This window comes from Papaver somniferum, chromosome 6 (genome assembly GCF_003573695.1).
Source record: "Papaver somniferum cultivar HN1 chromosome 6, ASM357369v1, whole genome shotgun sequence".
NCBI lineage: Eukaryota > Viridiplantae > Streptophyta > Magnoliopsida > Ranunculales > Papaveraceae > Papaver > Papaver somniferum.
The window spans coordinates 66,422,399-66,446,209 of record NC_039363.1 but is presented as its reverse complement, the minus strand read 5'-3'; the positions used below and the strand labels follow the sequence as shown (position 1 = coordinate 66,446,209).

The window sequence follows — 23,811 nt, the reverse complement described above, 5'->3', positions numbered from 1 at the left end:
TTGTTAGCCATGATCTTGATGGTGTTTGTGCAGTAGATGGTGGATAAAAATGAGTTGTGATGATCTACTTAAAAGTGAGTTAGTTGAGTTAATTTGGACTGAGATATACACAATGAAACGCTTGTTAATACTAATTCAAGTTTGGCAACGCCACCATCTGACAACACTAAAATCCAAAGCCAAAACGCAGGCGCCGATCGTACTACACAATCTACCTACAAAATACTCATTTTCTCACATATATATCATCGCTCCACGAGATATTGCCATGTCCATCCACAATCCACATCTCTTTAGCATCTACCATGATTCCATTTTCATATTCTGTCACCCTTTTGTTTTCCATGTTGTTTTCCTTAACATCGTCCATTTAAAAAAACATCTATACTATCAATTTTCCAAGCAATTTTCCGTCACCAGATAGATTTGGATAGCTTTTCATGTAAAATCGATCACGCATACAATGACTTCTTCTCTTTGCGTATCTAGTTTCTCGATTGGAAATAGAATATGAGTTCCAATTTGTACAGTTTGCTTTGCGTAACAAATCTATACGTAAACTAAAAATAGAATGATCCATTTTAAATACCAAAAGAGAATTGTGCATTAATATTTATTGTTACAACGTTAATTAAACAAAAAATAAGCTGATTTCATGTACAGATTACACAAAAAAAACCAATTTATTTTTCTAAAGCAGAGGGAGTAATAATTATATAAGAGGAGAGAGGAGTTAAAGGGTAATTTACCACAGCAAAAACTACTCAGTATATATGGGTGGGATATTCATTGGATTCTAAATGGAACCGAGTGATATGCTACTTTAAGAAAAAACCGACTCCCAAAACACCGACAAACCATAATAACTTCAGCAAGCGATATTACCGCTAAATGGATTTCAGATCATATTAAACAAAATATATTGACACGCGTCGAAAAGATAATTGGGATGTATATTGACTTCGAGATATGATAATGTATAGAATCGGGATTCTAGTTAACCCAAACACTAATAGGGTGTTAATCCTCAAGGGAGTTGGGTGTAATTAGGTTTTTTCCTGTTAGCCGTGGGGGAGTTCGAAGGAGTCTCTTAAAATCCTTGTTAGTCATGGGAGAGTTTAGAAGAGTCTCCCAAACTCCCTAGAAAACCCTGTTAGTCGTGGGGGAGTTTGAAAGAAGCATTTAAACTCCTTGTTAGTGGTAAAAATAGAATGCTATGGAGTTGGGTTTTTTTGGGGAGTTCTAGGGAGTTTACATTGTATTTTTGCCTCACTTCAAATTTCTCAAAAGAGTAGAGATTTTGTGAGAGTCTCTCAAACTCCATACACTTAAAACACCGCTCTCTCTCAAACTCCCTAAACTCTCTTACACTCCCTCAAAATTCCCAAAATCTAAAATACATTAAACTCCCCCAAACATACTCGTGACAGTGAGTTGAAAAGATTTTGACGTGTGAAGAACACGTGTGAGAGAGAAGAGTAGAAAGCAAGAGATTTATAGAGACGTGAAAGGAGAGTCATTATTTGGTTATCTATCTCTACTGTTCATCGTCTTCGTCATCAACATCGAATCTAAACGTACCTAAAAATCCTTAACCCTAACTTCTTTCTTTTGATCATTCATCAAAGAACTCGAGTTTTCTTTAAACAAAGTTTAATCCATCATGTCTTGATTACAGTTTTTTTTCTTCTTTTAATCTTGTTTAGATTTGAACTTGTAATAATTGTATAGATGAAATAGGAGAAAAAAAAGAATTGTATATTATTTTATTCATTTTGTTCTTTGTAAATTTGTTTCATTATTTGGGTTTTTCTTTTAGGAGAAAGAAACCAAAATTTTCTTGTTTCTGAACCTGTGTTTTTTTAAAGGTTTTTGATTGATAAGTTTAAATAAAAAGACGGAAATCTTAAAAAAAGGTTCTATTTTTGTAAATTTTCTTTTTTTGGGGGATAATTTAGAGAGGGAAAAATAATGGAGAAATTGGTTAGTTGAATTTATAAATTTGGGCTGTTTCTTGCTTGAGGCTGAACGAAACGGCCTGTGGTTATGATTGGAGAACACTTTGGATCACTACACTTATTATACATTTCTGGTGCTGAGTTGTTTCATTTTGGGTCATGGGGATGAGGAATGATGGGGCTAAATCACAGAAACCTGTTAATGGGTTCTTACCAACTTCCTTTAGGACTTTATCTGGTTACTTGAGAACTGTTTCTTCTGGTGCTTCAAGTGTTGCCTCCAGTGTTAGGTCTGCTGGAGCATCCGTTGCTTACTCACTTGTGGATAAAGATGGTGGGGATGCCAATTGTGATCAGGTAACTAGCTCTAGTTTCATCATGCGATGGTTTAGTCATGATTGTCAGTTTTGTTAAGTTCAAATTGATTCAGCACTTTTTTGGTATAATTCAAAAATCAGGTGTAATGTGATCCAATACATTATCAGTAGGTTTTTAATTTACATTAATGAAGAAAAGACTTTCCTTATTTGTTGCATGAGTTTTTCATTTGTAAAAGAATTTCAAGTTGTAATCTGAATGATATTGGCTTTGCATGTGGGTGTCGTCTGTATGAGTGATGGTTACTTAGATTTTGGAGTCATGAATAGATAGATTTGCAGTCAGTTCTTGTATTTTGCTAATACAACTCAAATTCTATTTGTAACACTAGTCACTTGTGATTCGGTCGAGGAAAGAAGCTGATAGTATATAGTGATTTATAACCTGCTAATTTTCATGGTCTTTGTCATGCATGTTGAATTAGGTAATCATGTAGTTTTCAAGTTTGAAGAGTGACTGATTTGATATATCTTTGGATGTATGTTTCCAATGATTAAAGCGCGCAATAAGGAGTGTTTTCTCCTGTATGGATTATGTGAGTCTAGGTTAAGGTGGTCTGTTGGGAAACAGTGTTATAGATTTTTGTGGCCACCAACGCACAACACAAACTGTGCATCGTCCGGTTATTTGGGGCAAACTAATTTTCATGGTATCGGTTCTGCATTTTCCATGCAGTCATTCTTGTCGCATTATGTTTGAAGGTTAATTTCCTGGCTTCGTGAAATTGATTTGATATGGTAAATTTGGGCAATCCATATGAAGAATATTTAAAGCACAGTATTTTGTAGTGCAGTTTCTTGCATAAATAACAGAATTTAAAACTAGACCAGTATGTCGGAGAATATATGGAACAGTTATCCAAATCATGACGGTTCATAATTTTTGAGTCATTCAGGGGACAGGTGGACATGATTGTAGTTTTATCGGATGTAGAGTTGTACTAGACGTTAAATTCATCGTAAGTATAAAAAATTGGCTACGTAGAATTTGTCAAGGGTTATTCTTAACGGATTTCACATGCCATATAAAAGTATCCCAGTGGAGTTTGATAAGTAGATCCATTGTGTCATGCTGACGCAATGAAGCTAGTGATTAATCCTTGAAGTTCTATAACAATAATGGGCATGCATGGAGATGAAAGGATAGCAAGTATTCGATATACTGTATGATATTCTAGGGTTGCAAGTGCTTTCTGGCAACTACATCCCCGAGAAAGTTTTTTAATTTTACTATTCTGTCATTTACATACAATTTTTTTTTGGGCTCATTGAAGTTTTCCCTTATTTATAACACAGGTGCTCTGGGCTGGGTTTGACAAGTTAGAGTGTGAAGGTGATAACGTTCGTCGAGTCCTTTTGCTGGGATATCAATCTGGTTTTCAAGTTTGGGATGTCGAGGAGGCAGATAATGTGCGTGAATTAGCATCTAGATTTGACGGCCCTGTTTCTTTTTTGCAAATGCAACCAAAACCCAAAGCATCAAAGACTTCAGAAGACAAGTTTACAGATCTTCGCCCATTGCTAGTGGTTGTTGGTGATGGATCTTCTTCTGGAGGTGGTAATGTACAAGATGGATTGGGTCCTTCGTACAATGGAAATTTCAACGGCTCCGATGAGAACGGAAGCGGCAACTTTCTTCCTTCCGTTGTTCGATTTTATTCTCTAGCCTCACAATCATATGTACATATCTTGAAGTTCAGAACAGCTGTTTACAGTTTAAGGTGCAGTCCCCGAGTTGTCGCTATTTCTCAAGAAACTCAGGTATATATATGTGTAAATGCATACTTGTGATGCAGCAATAGTTATCTGATCAGTTGACTCAAACATATGTCTTAAGTTACCTGTAAATGCAGATACACTGTTTTGACGCCAGTACACTAGAGAGAGGGTACACTATTCTTACTTATCCAATAGTTTCGAGTTGTCTTGGTCCTGGAGGCATAGGCTATGGACCACTTGCAGTTGGTCCCAGATGGATAGCTTATAGTGGATATCCGGTTGAAGGTTCAGATACTGGTCGTGTCAGTCCGCAACATCTGGCTCATTCTGGGAGTCTCTCTGGATCTCCGTCTAATGGCAGTTTGGTTGCTCACTATGCGAAAGAGTCAAGCAAACAACTTGCTGCTGGTATAGCTACTTTAGGAGATATTGGGTATAAAAAGCTCTCTAGGTACTGCTCGGAGTTCTTGCCCGATAATTCTCCAAAACCAGGGACTTCTAATTGGAGAATCAATGGCGACCTAAATGGGCATTCACTTGACGAAGATAGTGCGGGAATGGTATGATTTCTTTCTCAATTCACACTATACATATTGTGCAGTGTAAAATATTTTCATTTCAAGCTGTAACTTCCTCTGCAGACTCGTTTAATATACTTCTGCTATTGCACTGCTTCTGTGACTTCTCGTGATGAATATATAGAGCCCCTCTTTAGACAATACAAGAGTATGTATTGATAATTCTTAGCTATCAGTGTCATTTATCAGCAATTTTTTTCATGGGATCTCTGCAGGTCATTGTAAGAGACATTGTACGAAAATCAGTTATTGTTCAGTTCAGGGCACATAAAAGTCCTATATCAGCTCTGTGCTTTGATCCTAGTGGGACCTTATTGGTGACGGCTTCAGTCCAGGGTCATAACATTAATGTTTTCAGAATTATGCCTTCATGCCCTGGAAGTTCTTCGGGATCTGATTCTGGCCAGACGTGCGTGCATCTTTACAGGCTTCAGCGTGGCTTCACTAATGCGGTAAAAACCTCTTATTTGCCAGCAATATTTTTCTCGAGAGTATATGTTCTCATTTTATGATATGTGCTTTTTTTGATCAAAATTTTCAGGTTATACAAGACATAAGTTTCAGTGAGGACAGCCGTTGGATTATGATAAGTTCCTCCAGGGGTACAAGTCATTTGTTTGCAGTATCACCTTCAGGAGGAACCGTACAACTTCATCTTGATGATGGTAATTTAACTAATGGAAATAATGGATTTAGTGCGTCAACGAAGCAAATGGTTAGGTCTAGTACGATCACACCAAAACTTAATCAACAGAGCCTTTGTGCAGCTGGTCCTCCCGTTACTTTGTCTGTTGTTAGCAGAATAAAGAATGGAAACAATGGCTGGATCGGCACTGTAAGCGGTGCTGCTGCTGCTGCTACAGGCCGAGTTGGTTCACTTTCTGGTGCTATTGCTTCTACCTTCCACAACTGTAAACGAAGTAATGTGTATGCAGAAAGCGGCTCGTTCAGAATGAAGTACCATCTTCTGGTGTTCTCTCCTGGCTCCATGGTACAGTATGCATTGCGTCCATCATCTGGACCAGATTCCAGAATAGGATTTTCTGAAGTGTCCTCAGCTTCATTTGAATCATCTCCAGATAGTGATGGAAGATTAGTTGTTGAAGCACTGCAGAAGTGGGATATCCGTCGGAGGCGTAACAGAAGAGACAGAGAAGATAACATTGACATTTTTGGTGAGCATGGTAATGGGGATAGCAATAAAGTGTTTCCTGAAGGGATGATAAGAGGGGCTAGTAATCGCATTACTAAGGGTGCTGTCACTAAAGGGAAGATCAGTGCTGAAGATAGTCATCATTTGTATATTTCTGAAGCTGAACTGCAGATGCATCAATCTTCTGTTCCGTTATGGGCTAGACCTGAGGTAGTTCCATATTTCTATCTGCAGATAGAAGAGACAAAATTTCCTTCTCTTGTTTCATGCAGCTGCTAGTTTTTCTTCTAAATGTTCTTGCCTTTCTTGTAAAATGGTGCAGATGTACTTTCACATGATAATGAAGGACGGCATCTGCACGAAAGATGAAAAAGCTTTAGGAGGGGAGACTGAAATTGAAAATATTCCAACTCGTATGGTTGCAGCAAGAACGAAAGATTTGATACCTGTCTATGACCATCTCCAGACTCAGAAACTGTCACATTCGAGGTGTGTTAGGAGTTATAAATATGCTCTCAATCTTATAGCACGTTCTTTTGTTGCCACCCTAGACTACATGTCGAACTACGAGTTTTCATTTGTGCTAATTGCTTTTTATTAAATTGTATAGTTGGGTTACTCAAGTTATGCTTATATTACCACCATGACCCCCACAAGAATCATATCATTGTGCTGGATAAGTGCTGTGATATGTCGTGGATGATGGGATCCAGCAATCATTAGATTTCATTATACAGTTAATGCTTTCTATTATTTTTTAATAAATGCTTGGATTTTCTCTTTTGACGATTGAGGATACTTTTCCTTTCCTGAACTGCTTTCTTTTTTCTCCCCTTTATAGACCTGCTATTGAGAACAGCCTTAGTGGACCACATGCACAACAGAAGTCTTCCGTGGTCGACAATGGGAAGCTTTCATTTAGTTGCAGCTATAGCTCTCCTGACTGTATGTCCGAAGGTGGTGCTGCTTGCTTGGCTGAAATTCAAAGTGGCATTGAAGAAGCTAGTGTGAGCAGTCTTCCAATGCCAAAACTGTCATCTGAGGAGGGGCCTGTGAATAGGGATGCCGCCCGTAAACTGAAAACTCAACCCAATCTTGTAAATAATAGACAGAACCGGAAAAAGAATACCCATCTTGACTCTGTAAATATTAACCAGAAGAACCTGAAGATGGAGAATCAGTCTGAAGATGTTGATCATCAGTTGAATTAAGTGGAACTTGTTCTTTACCTTAGCAAGTAAAAAAAGGTAAGTTGTCCACGCACTGGTATCTTTTAAATTATGTGAATGGTTAGACTGGTAGTGGCTGGAAACACTAATCACTTTCAGCCACTGTTGTGATCAAGTTCGTAAAACATGCCTTTGAAATGTTTTCAAACTACTTTGGATTTAACTTTATTTTTTATTCTGGTATCCTAAGTTCTGATGAGCACTATCTTTCAATGTTAATGCGCAGGTAATTTGAGGCTTGGTTTTCAACTTTGTGATTTCGTGTTCTTTCTCTTCAGGCGTGCAAAACTATTAACTTCATTCTATTTAAGGAGAGGCGTATTAACAGCTGCTAGTACTTGTGGTTGGTTAAATAGAGAGATTAGGTGAAGAAAAACATAAGAGAGGTTTACTTTGAAATGGGAAGTCTCAGTGGTAAGATTATCTGGCTGTGGTTTGGGGGTGGGAAAGGGAGTTTCTTGTGTTGTTTATCCTTTATCAGATTGTAAATAACAGTGTTCATGACTGTATGTATTTCTAATAAATGAAGCTGTAATATGTAAATGTTAGCAGCAAAACATTTATTATATTTTGTGCTCTTGTTACAGTTACTAATTTGTCACCCGTGCCATGCACGGGTCTGTTTCTTGCTTATCAAATATTGGATCATTTTGGAAGCCTCAAGTGCCACACAACATTTTCAAAACCTATAGTACTTACTCCTACTCCGTAAATTGGTTAAAAGTTATGTCACTCGATTCGTTCACTTAATTTTCGATGCGTTTTAAATACACAAAGGTCATGCATTTTTATTTAAATGTATAATCTATCATATTTTAGTCCATTCAATTATTATATGTTTTTATCGCGATACAGCATAATTTTGAAAAAAATCAGTTTCAGGTCTTGATTTTTTTATAAATTCATTCGATTATGTCATGTGATTACGCAAATATTATATCTAGGTCAATTGGATACTGAGGGGTGATTTTCTTAGGTAATCTATCGACATTCGTTTTGTTTTTCATTATATTTCAACGCTGACTTAAAAATACTTTCACATCGATATAATCAAATACAAAAAAAAAAATACTATAGAAAAGTGAAATCAAAAACAAAGTAGGAAGAAACTATAGTGATAATCATGATAAACTACCTAGTGTATTGAAATATCCGGTAATTCAATCAAATTAAATTTGTGCAGCAAAATATATTCAAAATTTGTAAGATATAACCATGAAATTATATATACATATATGTGCCCGTAATATACAAGATAAACTTGTGAATGATCTGTAAATTCAATGTTCGTAAGTGACTCCCTGGTATAGCATGTATTTAAACTCATCAATTCTTGTGAGATATAATACCGCGTGTATTTTAATTCTTTAAATTCCTTTGAATATATTGCATAAATATGAACTATTTAAATAATCATTATATGCGCATACGGACTCGTGAATTCCTATGCTGAAAAGAGCGTGTGTTTTTTTTTTGGGTAACAAATACATTAAAATTCATATTATGTGAGTACATAAGTTAATTAAGTAAGTGTACATGCATGCATGTCTACCTAGGAACTACGCGTTGAACTCCCAAATGATATATAGTTACCCGCGAAACACATACGTATATGACAATCAGAATGCAAGTGTTCTAAATTATAAGACATGAATTTTATACAGATTTAGCGAGTGAGTGAAGTGTGTAATTATATTCAGGAATTATAAGATAAACTCGTAAATGATATCTTATATTTGGGAATTATAAGATAAATTCGTAAATGATATATATATATATACATCGAGTGACTCTATGATAGTTAAACTGCACTTTGTTAAATATCATTAGTATAGTGAGTTATTTAGTTAAGGTATATTTAAACTTGATTTCATTCATTGAGTGAGTTTATGGAGCCCTGTGAGCTATTTCGATAAACCAATTTGCATTCAACTTCGAATGGTGTTTTGTAATGGACTTTGCGAGTAAAATCTATAAATATGTTGATAATCAAAATTTAATTTAATGAATTAAAAAAAAATTAATCAATTGAGAACTTGCTAATAATCGTAAAGTATCCATGTTCATCATCCTTTCTGAATCAGAGATACATTCTCCATTCGGGACCCTCGTTCAGTTGAAGATTTTTCTTGCGTTATTTTTTACAAAAATTCTTAGTGAGAGTTCTCATTATCAGCAAACTGCTATTTCACATACATCTTTTATATTGGGTCTCATGCATTTAGTTTGGGACTTATCATTTTCCAGAAGATTTTTTTAATTCTTTTTTTTTTGAAGTTAGAAGGGTTTATTATTTTCCTTTTTGGAGGATTTTTGGAAATAAATGGTTTTCGAGTTGTTTCTTCGACGATTTGCTTACTCTATTTTTTATTTTTTGCATATTTACTTATTATTTCTCTCGGTATTTTTCATTTATTTTTTCTTTTTTTTTAGATCTCATCCAAAATCTGGCGATAAGCAACAAAAGTTTTGCATTGATTACCCTGCAGCGCTCCATACAGACTTTATGATGCCCTCGCGGAGTATGACATTAACTTTTGTGCAGCAATATTGAGGGTTGCAGTAAGAACTATGATTATTTTCTCAATGCATTCATACTTGGGCATCGTCGGCATAGTGAACTTACCTTGCATGACGCACATTTTGATGGCTCTCCAAAAGAGCAAAGTAATTTACTAAACAAATCTCAAGGAAAACCAATTTAGTACATGCTTCATGTCTGAATAGTCTGCCAAGTGGTTGGTATTAATTTTGGTTCCAAATTCCATAGTACAATATTCGCATCTTAGAAACAACTGTATAGATTTAACATAAAATTGGTTAAAAAGACCAAAATCAACAATTTCTGGGTGAAAAAAATATTTAGATTTTGATATTGTTTAAATGGAAAAAAATGTAAAAATAGCTAGGATGTAAACAGTTTCATCCTACCCATTTCCAAATACTGTTTAAATACTTTTTATTATTTTTAATTTACATCAGGATGCATCCAGTTTCATCCTTACTATTTTTTAAATTTAAGTAAGGATGAATCCAGTTTCATCTTTGCTATTTTTTTAGTGTCCATTTCACCCATACTAATTTTTACTCGTCCATTTGAACCATGTTTTAAAAATATTTGGACAAATGACCCATTTTCCGTAGATTTAAAGAGAACTTGTTACTCCACCTCAACCACATCTATACGTGAACCTTAAACCAAGATAAATAAACGGCAAGGCTAACAGACAGGCTTTCGTAGCATATACATATGATACTGAAATGAGATATATAAAACCTTGATTTTACAAATTATCTTTTGGTAAGGGTTCATTGCGAATTCTCCCTCTTGCGATGGTTTTATGTGTAACATTTATTACCTAAGGGCACCTTTAGAGAGCTTAACTACTCATTTTTAAACATAAGTTATGTTGTTCTGAATTACAAAGCAACTCATTTGGCTTTGTGCAAGTTTGGAGGATGCTTAAATTCAAGATCCTTGCTAAGTGTTAGAATCCAAATTTGTCTCGCTTCCCGTGGAGAATATAGGAGAAACAAAATATAAAGAGGATGTTCTTGGTCGGGTATCAATCAACTGAACTGATCTTTGAGACTTAGGCAAGTCATGGTTGTAAGAACTCTCTACTGCAATAGAACGTTAAGTGAAATAAATATTGGGAAAGTCTGAAGAGCCAGTGATAATGTTGTTTTTATCAAAAGAAACTACTACCTCCCAATTCTCGGGCTTAATTTCAGTTGCAACACCAACTTTAAATCGCAAAAACTCCACCTGAAACTACTATCTCACACAACTCCATTTTCGATTGTGCAGTTCTAGACTGGACTCCATCCTTTGATGCGGCATCCGTACTAATGATAGTGGTCGAGTCCTTACTAATAATTTCTTTTCTAACCATTTCTCCCACCTCTCAGCACCATCACAAAAGGTGTCAAGGATATTGTTAATGAGCGAAATATTTAGCTCAACTACGTTTAGAGTATCAAAAACAAAATTTCCAGGGGCATCAAAGAAAGTAAGACTTGACGTAAATTTGTGTATCCCATGTACATCATGTAATATATCCAAGGTTGTTATTTTACATGATAAATAAAATGTAACATTGCAAGAAAGAACTACTTAAAGGGGATACACAGTAAACAATACAAAAAACATATTTTGTAGTGGTCTAAGTTCTTGTAATGCCTTCACAACACCTGAAAGTAGTCAATCAGTAGACAACCTATAAAAAGCAACACAGATATTCTAATGAAATATCTAGATTATTTGGAAGTTTAATCTTACCTGACTGCTAAGGAGGAAATACTTTTCTTCCGTATTTAGCTTATAAACATAATATTTTTTTTCCTTATTTATGACAAAGTTCATTTACTCGTTCCATAGACTATGTACGGTAGGTCCTACTTGCTAGGGTTAATATCAAATAAACAAAAAATCATAAAACAAACCTAGAGAATATCATCTCACCTTCCAAAAACGGCAACAACATTAACATCAGCATCTAGCTCCATATTTAAGCGTGTTTTAAAAAAAATACCCGAATTTATATCATACATGGAAAAATCAGCAGATTTCTTAATAGTCACAACAGGTGGAATGTTCACATGTTACACCTTTTGAGATGATTCCTCTTCTACTTCTACTATTTCTGCAACAATTGAAGCTTTTCTACAATTGTAATCACAAAAATTCAGGACTCAGAAAGTAACTAACCACTAATTCTTAATCAAAAATTCTCAAATTATAAAAAAGATAAACGAAATAGCTTACCCGATTCACTGGGATTAACCATTGATAAAAGAGATAACAATCTCTCATATTCATCAACCAACCCTACAGGGGAAAACAAAAAGAAAAAAAAAGAAGAGATTATGGAACATCAAAACTATTGGCGTTTTTTATCACATAATAAACTCCTAAACAATATTCGACTTGAATAATTAGAAGCAAGAAAATAAAAATCATCCGACCTGTTTTCAAAGGAGAGACTGGCACACTTCCATTGTATACTGCAAAACAAATGGAATCCACATCTCAGACTAATAATCTACCGTATCCATAAACGAAATGATACCGGAAAAAAAGAACAAATATCAGACCAATAATCTATCGTAAGCATCCATAAACGAAATGATATAGGAAAAAAAACCAAAAAAAGAAGCACACCAAAAGAATGAGGCTTGGCTTTTACTTAAGCGTTTTATACAGGAAGAGAATCCTATTTTTGGAACTTATGTCTTATATTTTCTAAGAAAAAAACTGTAATTAAATTTTGTTCCTAATCTTATTCGTGAATTAAAAGTTTTGGAATTAAATTATATATTTACCAAAAAAAATCTCTAAATATATAATTTTGGTTTATCTATTAATTCATTTTCGGAAAATATCTACCATATAATTATTTTTGGTTCAAAATAGTGTGTTATTACTGTTCACGGAAAGTTTTTAATTTACCGATTTTTTATTAATTTCATTTATTTGTGGAAACATTTTTTCCCAAAATATTTGAGCATTTATTCTACGTACTAAGAATAGAAATTGTTTTTATCTAGCTATATTATTTTTTTGGAATGAATAATATTATTAGGAAAAATTGCAATGAAACAAAATTGAATTTTGTTTACTCTGGTTCTTACCACGATTTTCTGTTTTTTCTTCTTCTTAGAATTGATTTATTCTTATAATGATTCTGTATTTCAATTACTTTATAGGATTTTCAATCTTTCTGCGGAGGAGGAAGAAGTACACTTCGATCATTAACAGGTACAAATCATCTAAATTTGATGAATGATTTTTTTATTTTTATCTCAATTAAAATTAGTTTAATTGTTAGAAGCTTGAAATCGTAATTATGGCTAGTTTAATTCATTTTAAGAAGTGTAATTGGACGTTGGACATTTCTTAAGTTTTTTTATGGTTTATTTAATTATATGATGAAAATCATGATGCATTATTCCATGTTAATAGTTCAATCAGTGATGTATGGCATAACAATATATCATTTTGTTTATTGTAATTATTTGTTTGGGTGTTTTGTTGATATAATTTAGTTTTGATTTTTAAATATTTTTTTTGAATTTATTTGATAATTTATAAGATTTTATTGTTTTAGGAAATATTTTTCTATTATTGCGGGGAAGAGGATATTTTCTTACATTTTTGGTCCAAAATTTTATAAAATTACCTAAAATTTTTTTTATGGTGGGACCAGAATTCACCAGAAGCTCCGGTTAACCACGACGTTCGAAAAAATTCTATTTTTATACGGAGAATGTGATGGGTCTTAATTATTCCACCAGGTTAGGGCGCGCCACCTACCTAGTTTGACATCTATTTGTTAGGGGTAATGATCTGAAGTCTGACCATGTAAAATTGAACTCCCAAAAATTATGTTCCTTGGATGAATTGATAGTAGTAGAGTGTTAACTTGCATACGGTACAATATCGACTACTGTTTAAATTAAAGGTTGTTAGTTGAACCCAAGAAGAAACATGCCGACCTATGCCGACCTTTAAAACAGCTAATATCCTTCGTAGAGCCTTTTTTCTCAGCCACACCCTTGTCGATTGGTATTAGTTGTCCTTTTAGTGCATCAACCAACAAATGATAGCAACAACCTAACATCTCTACTTCACTTCCGAACAGATAACGTGAGAGCATTCTTTCATGATTTACGTCCAGAGAGAGGATTCAGAAACGGTGATGTAGTGTAGAGCTTTAGATGTTAGACGGTGGTGTGGATGAGAGTCCTCGGCTGACTGAGTTGAGCAATAGCACCGAGACGACGACGCCAAGAGTGTTGACTGTGTTATCTTTCTTGTTAGAAAAATTGGTAGCTCGAAATGACCGGCTCCTGTCAATAGACCAAGAAGGGAAAATTGATAATAATCAAGGATTTATCAAGTTATGCGAAGGGAAGAAGACACTGAATGTGTTCCATGGAGTTAGAGCTCCAAGTATGAGTATAGCAAAGTACTTGGAGAGAATATACAAGTTTACCAATTGTAGCCCATCTTGTTTCGTGGTGGGTTATGTTTATATTGATAGATTGCTTCATAGACATCCTGATTCGCTTGTTCTCTCATTAAATGTACACAGGTTACTGGTTACTAGTGTCATGGTTGCGTCCAAGGTTCTTGACGATGAGTAAGTTCTCTCTCTCTTTCTCTGTAAAAATGGAATGTGTTGGCAAATACATAGATACTAGCTATGTTTGGATGGTTGAGGTAGTGTGAACTTGCATTTTAAGTTTACCTTAGAATGAAAAAGATGTGTGCATATTGTTGGTTTTTAAAACTGGGATCCGCCACTTCTGTACTGTGAGGGTCACCACATTTTGGCTTAGTATATTAGTCATTTCCTTTCAAAGTATTATTTCATCGTTAACTAACAATATGCTTGTTTTAATTGTAATATAACCAGGCACTACAACAATGCAGTTTATGCTAGAGTTGGAGGGGTTAGCAATGCTGAACTGAACAAGCTGGAAATGGAGTTGTTGTTCTTGTTGGATTTCAGGCTTGTAGTGAGCTCTCGGATTTTCGAGAGCTATTGTTTGCATTTGGAAAAGGAAATGATGTTGGGTGGTATTGGCCAAAGAATTGACAGACTGGTTTTGTCTAGTTCTGTCGACGACGAGACTGAAATATCAGTTGATGATACTCAACGGAGTTCTTCCTCGCCGCCTCTTTTATGACATGTTTCTTTCTTTGCTTATACTTATATATGGAGTCTCTCTACGCCCCCAAAATTGTTGCGGCAAAGAAGAGTAGATACATCGAAGTAGAACTGTGTTCTTCAAATCGGCAACGTAATTCAGGCGTTAATGTGTCTTTCCCAAATGAGTTTATTTCCTTGGTACTGATCCATTGCGCAAAACCTTTTAAGCAACATGAACCTACAAGAAGAAGACTCCGGAATCCGATCTGAGGTGTTGTATAATATACAATAGGCTAAATGTACTCGTCTCGTGCCTCTGATACAGAGAAGGCTGTCTTTTCTCGATAATATTATCTAAATCCTTAAAAGGACTAACTCGTAGAAGCCTCCGCGTTAAAAGGTGAGAAAATCCATCTCACCATTCTTGGTGAATGCTAACCACTTTTAATAATGCTAAACCGATAAGATTTTTGTTAAAGAGAGGATAAAAGAAAAATGATTTGAGAAGAGGGAAAATCGTTATCGACTCGCTAACTGGATCTATACAACGAGTCGAGTTCAATTTTTTTTAAGACTACGAATACCCCCACTTCATCCCATCAAGCAAAATACTGTAATTCTTTTTTATTTAGTACATTTTATGATCGTCAGACGATTTTCCATCGTATAGTAGGTAATTATTTTTTTTTGATGGAACAACTCATATATTAAAAACTAGCAAATGTAGTACAAAATATTTCCAAGATTATTTTTATCAAAGGTGTTAGAATCAATGCTAGATTTATCAAGTCTTTGAAATAGGTTTTCCGACATGTGTTGTAGTCTTTTAATCCTTGCCTCCTTAGCGATGTAGTCCGCTGCCTTGTTGTTTTTTCTCTTTATATACGTCACTTTAGCTTGAGGTAGATCGCCCAATATTATCCTTATTTCTTGCAAGGTATTTTCTGCTGACCACGATGAATCTGTCGGCATCTTGTTTAAGTTATCTGCCAGAGGTTTGCAGTCTGTTACAATGAATACACTTGATAAAATATTTTCTTTTAACTATGTAACAGCCTTTAGCAAGGCCTTTGCTTCTGCATGGAAAGCTGACGTTGCCCACTCCGAACCCGCAGAAAGATGCATGAAAGTCTCCTCATCAGTAGAGTATAGGATGAAAGCGTATCCCATCGAAGAATCCTCTTTTTTATAAGAAACATCAATGAAGATTATCCAATCCGAATTTAGGTTGGACCAATAATTGTTGATTGATATTCTCTCCAGATTCTGCTTGTTGCTTTGAAGGGTATTTAACGGGGCGGAATTTAAGAAACTATTGATTTATCCTATTAAACTGACCGGGTTTGGGTGGATTTTTTCGAAAACTACCGAACATCTGTATTTCCAAATGAACCAAATTGTGGTGGATATTTTTACCTGAATTTGGCTCAAATTCGCTTCCGTAATCCACCATTTAATCCAATCAATAATTGTGTTGTGGGAGTTTATAGTGATAACGTTTTGTAGTGATAGACCAAACCAGACGGCTCTTGCAAATGGACACTCGCAAAAAAGGTGAGCTTCCGTTTCTTGCGCTTGATTGTTACATAATTGACAAATCTGGTCTATTTCCATATTGTGAGCACCCAATCTAGCCGACGTTGGTAGAACTTTTTGTGCTATTTTCCAGATGAGAAGTCTAATTCTTGGGATGGCTTGAATTCTCCAGATCTGTTCCATGGGAAATCTAGATTATCATTATTGTCAAGGTCCTGATTGGCTAGAAACGTGTAGACATTTTTGGCCGAGAATTTTTCTAATTGATGGTGTCTCCATCTAATAATGTCTTGTTCATGATTCCTTGGATTTAAAGCTTGGATTTTTTCCTTGTCCTCCGGATAGAAGAATTGGTTTAACTTTGCTTGATTCCAACTATTTTGATCCGTTATTAGCTCTTGAAATCTTGTAGGTGCCTGTTCTTGAATGTTGGGGATTTTTGGATTATACCTGTGTTAGGGATCCATCTGTCTTCCCAGATTTTCACCGAAGCTCCATTTTTGACTTGCCAAATAAAATTACCTTTTATTAACTCTAATCCTTTTAGTATGCTGGTCCAAATCCACGATAGATTCGAAGTTCTGGATTTTTCTAGGGGGTGGGAAGTTGAGAAATATTTTGCCTTTAAGAGTCTGACCCATAATTGGTCTTGTTCTGTTACCAGCCTACTGACAAGTTTAGTGAGAAGGGCTAAATTAAATTGATGTAGATTTTTAATTCCTAAACCACCTTGAGAAATGGGTTTGCATGTGCTTTTCCACGCCCTTATAAATCCTCCTTGTCTCTTTTGCCCGTCTTTTTTCTACCAGAAGTTTCTCTGAATGCGGTCGAGTTGATCAAGAGTTTCTTTTGGTAAAGCTAGGACTTGCATTTGAAAAGTTGGATAGGATTGAAGAACATATTTTATCAAAACAGTTCTCCCTGCTTGAGATAACAATTTTGATTTCCAGCCTTGTAACGTAGAGTAATAACGTTGTAGTAGAGTCTCAAAATTGGCTTTTCGGTTTTTATCGAAAAAGAGCGATGTTCCCAGATATCTATCATTTTTAGTCATCAGCGGGAACTTTAATATTTTTGCTATGATTTTTCCATGTCTTGGATGTATTTTTGGGCTGAAGTAGACACTGAATTTTTGAAGATTAATCATTTGTCCCATGGTATTCCCGAAATGGGATAGAACGTCTAGGAGATTTTTCTCTTCTCCCAGATCAGCTTTTGTGAAGAGGAAACAGTCATCTGCGAAGAATAGATGGAAAATATTTGGAGCATTTTTATTGATTCGAAGGCCGGAAATTTTCTTATCATTATCGCATTTTCTAGAAGCCTAGACAGAATTTCCATGCAGATCAGAAAAAGGTATGGAGAAAGGGGGTCCCCATGTCTTAAACCTCTCGAAGTTTTGAATTTTGACCCGGGTGATCCGTTGAGGAGGATTGAGTAAGAAGTAGTAGATATGTATTGTAATATGAGATCTATCCACTTTTCATCAAATCCAAAGCTAAGAAGGGGCCTTTCGACAAAATTCCACTCCACTCTATCAAAAGCTTTAGAGAGGTCTAATTTAAGGGTCAGATACCCTTTTGTGGCTTTTAAAGTTTTCATAGAATGGATGAGCTCATGTGCGATTATAATATTATCGGTGATTTGTCTTCCCGGAAGGAAAGAAGATTGGTTGGGAGAAATAATTTTGTTTAAAATAGGCTTTAATCTATTCGCAATAATTTTCGAGATTAGTTTGTAGATGGTGTTACTTAGACTTATTGGTCTAAAATCACCCGGATTTTGAGGAGTTGAAATTTTTGGGATAAGGGTAATGAAGGAGTGGTTTATATCAGTATCAAGAATACCAGTTTTAAAGAACTCTTGAACTGTATTAACAATATCCGGACCAAATATTTCCCAATTAGCCTTGAAAAAACCCGGTTGAAATCCATCGGGTCCTGGAGCGCCGCACTGATTCATATTTGATAATGTGAGCCAGATTTCACTTTTGGTTGGGATTTCTAGGAGAGAAAGATTTTCCTCTTCAGATATACAAGGCTTTATGATGCTGGATAGGTCAAAACTACAATTGTTTATTTGGGTTGTACCAATGTGGGTAGAGTGGTTTACCAGAAGAGAATAGATTTGATCTATATCCAAGAGCCAAAGGCCAGAAGGTTCTCTAAGGGTATTGATGGAATTGATTCTTTTCATATTGGAGGCGGTGGCATGAAAATATTCTGTATTTCGGCCGTATTCCTTGAAGAATTTATCTCTAGACAGCTGATGGTAGAAATCGTTTTTAATTTCGTACCACTTTCCTAGTTCAGATTGGAATTGTCTATGTCTCTGGAAATATTTCCTGACGTGTGGATGCTCTCGATTTTATTATTTAAGTTCCTAATATTTTTATGAATATTTCCAAAGATGTTTGAATTCCATTGGGAAAGATCTGAGGATAGGAGTTGGAGTTTCAAGGAGAAGTTTTCATTTGTTGTATTATTGGAGTGTAATTCCCAGGATGCCTTGACTACCTCGTGAAAAGTGGAGTGTGATAGCCAAGATCTAATACATCTAAAAGGTTTATGAAGTTTCAATTTTTCAGGGTGTATATCAATAATATAGGTGTATGATCTGATCCAACTCTAGGTAGATGAGTTACCTTGGCGTCCGGGAATTTTTGAGACCATAGAAATGAGGTCAATGCTCTGTCAATTCTTTCGCAAATGTTCACTTCTCCTTTTCTGTTGTTTGACCATGTGAATGGAGCGCCTTCATATCCCGCATCTTGTAGTCCTATGAAGTCAATTGTCTGGATGATGATTGTCTTGCTGCTAGAGCTAGCCTTATTTTCCCCTTGCTTTTCATCTGGGTCAAGAATGATGTTTAAGTCGCCAATTAGAGCCCAAGGTTTATTCACTTGCTGGGCCATTTCTGAAATATAATTCCATTGCCTGATTTTTTCATCAGTATCAATAGCTCTATAAACACAAGTGATGAAAATCTTCTCGTCACCTAGACTTGTTTCAAAATGACACACATTATATTTTGTTGATACCAATTTCATATCGATATTATTATGCAGGCATACCAATTTCATATCAATAATATTATGCCAGGCGATCGCTAACCCTTTTGCTATTCCCACAGACGGAATGATAAACCAGTCATGAAACTTGGATTTTTTAAAGAATAAATCCATCCGAGACAGCGGAGCTTTTGTCTCGGCTAGAAACACTATATCAGGGTTATATAATTGGCAAAGGTATTGTAAATGGTCTTTAGTGAGAGGAGTACCTATACCCTGTACGTTGCAAGACAAAAGCTTCATCTTGCTAGACAAAGCTACACTACTAAAATTAGTGAGAATTTTATCTGGCTAAAGGACAGGAGTAATGCAAACTAGAAAAAAGGAGTTCAAACACAACTAGTAGAGATGGATAGAACAAGATGAGAAAATAAATAAAACTTGACAAGAAATTAGGACAATATTAAAGATCGGTTTAACACAGGGAACAAGAAAAAGAGCAGTAGTGATGAAGGCGAGGAGCATGGACCTAAAAAAGACACATCAGAGGAAAATAAAGAACTAAACAGAGAAAGTCTAGTTAATTAGGATGAAGCCAATACAGATAACACTCACAGCAAAGAAGGAATCAAAGGAGATTAAATCTGAGTAATAAGATGGCAAAAGAAATAAACTTAAATTAACAGGATTAAAGAAACAGTTTACCGACCCTGTAACCACCTTAAGTAGACTGTTAAAACTGTGTAGTATCTGTTAAAGAGAAGGCGAGGGAGCGTAGGGATTAATTGCCAAAGAGGAAGCAACTGTTGGGGACCAGAATTAACTCATATACCAATCAAAAGGTCACATCACATAGAAATAAATTGATTTAGCAAGATGCTCAAACTCATTGTCGAGATCAGAAGAAATAGGGGAAAGCTACCGAAATATTTAAATTTAAAATGCTTAAAAGCTGCATCATAAATTGGCTAAAGGAGAAAAGAAGGTTCTAAAAAATTGCTGGGAGGTTTAAAATGTCAGCTAAACAGATCCAGACATAAATGATTAAGGGAAGAAAAACACTAAGACAAAATGTCTCAAAAGAAGGAGCCATTCCATGAGACTATGCAATAGCATAACTTAGACAAAAACCAAAGGATGATAGATGGGTATAGCTGGCCAATATTAAAAAGAAAACCGCTGAAGATAACTATTCTACAGAAAAAACCTTGAAACTAGACGAAAATTAGTCTGATCGAACACCAGAATAGAAAGTAAACAGCGGAGAAAATTACCGTCAGTCGACTCAAATGCGAAAAAACCACGGGGAGAAACTATTTTAGATGAAAACAAAGAGACCGGACCTTAAAACATTGATCCGACACAGTACCAAAATAATTAGCCACATGGAGGGAGAACTTGGGAAAGTCGACAACGATTGGAGCTTTAACGCCAGCAATACTAAAAAACGCTTCTTTGGAGCAATAAAACAAACATGTAATATGATGAAGAAACTAAAAATGACAAAAAGCAGGACTTGGAGAACTCTAACATAAACAGACACTCTTATGCAAGCATCAAGTGGATTTGATCACGGACAGTACAACCATTAATTTCTGAACAGGGAAACTTTGAATTAAAAAGATGATAACGAAATTGGATAGGAGATAAAGACCCATCGGTTAACCAGGACAACTTGAGAAAGGGAATATTAGCCAATTAAAATGAAAGCAGCTAATAAAGAGTTGGATAAAGATCAATAGCAACCCCTGAAGCTAGAATAAGTTATGAGTCTAAAAAATCAAACCTTGCTTTGAACATGAAAGATTAACCTATGATGTTACCGATTTGAAGAGGATGATGAAGACCCCTAAAAATTGATCCGGATTCATAGGAAAATGAGGGTAAAAAATTAGACCCCTGCTTATACAGTTGCAACCACGCTCGACCAGCAAGATGAGGAGGATGAAAATCGCCATAGAAACAGATTCTACGGTAGATTAAACGGCCCCTAAAGGGGCTACATGGCTGGTAAACCAAGGGAATTAGCCTGACATAGAGATGGAAAAGATCAGATAAATGACAAATAAATCAATCAATAGAAATATTTAAGAGATTGAAGAGAAGTTAATCCTGTTAATTGAACATGCAGAAGATTTTGCAGAGGATTTAGATCTCAAATTGCTTGAAACGGAGAAGCCTGAGTCAACTATAACAATATGCATATATCTTATCGTAATAAGTTGTTTAGATCGTACAGGGAATTTGCCAGAAAGGGGTAAACAATGCGATGCAAAACAGTTCACAAATTCGATTGAATTTTAATGTCTTTTACTCTGCAAAATTCTATATATTTGCAGTGGAAAAAATTTACTGGTTAAAATAGTCTCCAATTTCGTCTTACTCGGGTTTGATTCTTTCTCTTTGATCGATGGTGCAAGCTAATCAAATTAGGTTAAATTTTAGTAATTAGTTTTTTATAGCAGCGAGTTAAATTTAACTTTACCTCATTGTTACTTTTTTTTTTTTTTTTTTTGTGAAGGAAAGACGGTTTTTAACCACTCGAAATTTATTCATCTACCTCAATAAAATTGAGGTTTGAAGGATACATGATGGTGGAGGATAACCATTCCATCCATTGGAATTAGTAACATCAATATCAATTACATCATTATAAAACAGAAAGAATAACCTAGTACTAAATTTACAGATTTCGAAACTTAAAGAAATGAAAAACCGAAATTGTACTGATTTACATTCCGTCGACGAAATTTACATCCTTCTAATGGTCATCAATTCAAACCATTTTGATTCCTGATCTGATTCCTGATCTTTTGATTCTTTATCATCAACATCATATATGTTAGATGCTTCCACGTAAAGGAAGTAATATACCCAAAATAAAATCGAGAACCGAAACCCGTTTTCCAGTAGCAAGTACCGGGCATGGGTAGGAGACAATGTTGGCTCCCAAATGTAGGACATAGTTTTTAAGCCGGCCTGACCAAGCCTTGCACACCCAAAATAAAATCATTACTGCCAATTTTGGTCTTGTTTGCTGAAGAAGATCATCGTCCATAATGTGATTGGTAACAATGAAGCAGCAACACCACAAAAAAACACCAACTTGGCTAATATATAACAAATCTAAATGACATGGAAAAGTCATTAGATCAATCAAAGCAAAATATTAAAAAAACCTAAATAGAAAAATTGTTGGATCAACAATTTGTTTTATTGAATAAAATCATAAAAACTAATAGTACTAACCTTGATTTTCTCGGCAGATCTGAAAAACAATTCTAATCCGGACAGATCAAGGATTCTAAACAAAGAAATAAGTAGGTATACTGTTTTTTCCCGTGTATTTTGGAGAGAAGAGAGGAAAAAGAAAAGAGTGGTTTTTCGCTCATCATTGTTACTTGAACCATATATTCGTGGATTGAACTAAGGATTATGGTGGCGGTGGTACAGGAAGTAATGGAGGTACATATATGAAAAGAGATGGACCATGAAGTCGTCGTGATAAATTCACGTATGAGTTGGGTAGTTAGCGTGTAATTGGGGTATACTAGTCCTAGTCAAATAAAATTACCAAATCGGCAGAATCAGTGAGTCAATTGCTATTTTTTCTCTCCCGAATCACTTTTTGCTCTCCCTTCATCAACCAACAATTGGTGAAACCAGAGCAATTTCTATCTTTTCTCCATATAATTCCTATCTTTTCTCCGCTTAATTTATCCAAAATAAAATGAATAAAATCCAAAAAACTTACATAAAATCCAAAAAAAAAAACCACTACACAAATTGGACCCATATTTTCGCAAAAATAAAAGCAAAAAAATAAACAAAATCCCTTCATATTCCTATCTTTTTTTCACGTGTTGAATGAATCACGACGGTGCGGGGCGAAGCCACGCCACACTACACCAAATCAAAAATGCATCACGCGGACATGGGTTTTCCCGGTGCGTAGGACGAGCACAAATCTAATTAGTTGTATACAAACAGTAGAGGAAATCATTAAATGATCCCATCCTCTATTTGGAATGATGAGCTCTTTTGAAGTTCAGATGGAGAAACCATTTAGAAATCGACTTATTCCCTTAGCACACCATGACATGGAACGAGAAATATCATAAAATTTACCAAGTCACCTGGTTCATGCCAAGCACAGTGGTAAGAGATTTCGCTTCGCTATAGCTTGAATGTAGCGAAATCCAACTACTATGGTCTTCCGTGTTGCTTAAATGTAGCGAAAGAATAACTAACACTATAAGAGATTTCTGATGAGGAAAGCTTGGTCCTAATAAATGGATGTAATGAAAAGTTGGAGAGGTTTATGCAAGAGCAAGGAAAAGGGAGGAAACGGTCTTAAAAAGATGGATCTGATGAACCTTTCTCTCATTGCCAAAAATGGATGGAGACTTTTCCATCAACCTAACACTGTTTTCGCTAAAACCGTGAAATTGAAATACTTCGCTAACTCTAATCCTTTCCATGACTCTTGCAATAATTGCTCTTCTTGAGCATGGAAAGGTGTCTATAAAGGATTGATGATGCTTAAAGAGTATCGTATCTGGCAGGTTGGCAATGGGAACTCTGTCCTCGGAT

The 23,811-nt window shown here is 35.4% G+C and overlaps 3 protein-coding genes across 9 annotated transcripts; 2 read left to right on the top strand and 1 right to left on the bottom strand.

Annotated features, from left to right (window-relative positions):
* The first annotated feature begins 1,537 nt into the window (after positions 1-1,537).
* LOC113287841 (autophagy-related protein 18f-like) lies at positions 1,538-7,600 on the top strand. The gene is made up of 8 exons (XM_026536694.1): positions 1,538-2,315; positions 3,632-4,096; positions 4,189-4,614; positions 4,848-5,084; positions 5,174-5,995; positions 6,108-6,274; positions 6,627-7,032; positions 7,241-7,600. Exons 1-7 carry the CDS (start codon positions 2,118-2,120, stop codon positions 6,994-6,996), a joined length of 2,685 nt encoding a protein of 894 aa, XP_026392479.1. The 5' UTR covers positions 1,538-2,117; the 3' UTR covers positions 6,997-7,032; positions 7,241-7,600.
* Positions 7,601-11,142: 3,542 nt separating this feature from the next.
* On the bottom strand, positions 11,143-21,587 carry LOC113287838. 7 transcript variants are annotated; one of them, XR_003330348.1, is made up of 4 exons: positions 18,853-21,587; positions 11,983-12,021; positions 11,783-11,845; positions 11,143-11,680 (listed from the first exon to the last, which is right to left on the bottom strand). XR_003330348.1 is itself a non-coding variant. In XM_026536692.1 (4 exons), exons 1-4 carry the CDS (start codon positions 13,671-13,673, stop codon positions 11,655-11,657), a joined length of 279 nt encoding a protein of 92 aa, XP_026392477.1. In that variant the 5' UTR covers positions 13,674-13,706; the 3' UTR covers positions 11,143-11,654. The 7 variants fall into 7 exon arrangements, 5 of the variants coding, with proteins under 5 accessions (XP_026392477.1, XP_026392476.1, XP_026392474.1 ...); XM_026536692.1 differs by lacking the exon at positions 18,853-21,587 and adding an exon at positions 13,523-13,706; XR_003330347.1 differs by having other exon boundaries at positions 11,159-11,680; positions 11,983-12,059.
* LOC113287840 (cyclin-U1-1-like) lies at positions 13,709-14,875 on the top strand. Its single transcript, XM_026536693.1, has 2 exons — positions 13,709-14,159; positions 14,436-14,875. Exons 1-2 carry the CDS (start codon positions 13,735-13,737, stop codon positions 14,707-14,709), a joined length of 699 nt encoding a protein of 232 aa, XP_026392478.1. The 5' UTR covers positions 13,709-13,734; the 3' UTR covers positions 14,710-14,875.
* Positions 21,588-23,811: the final 2,224 nt, after the last annotated feature.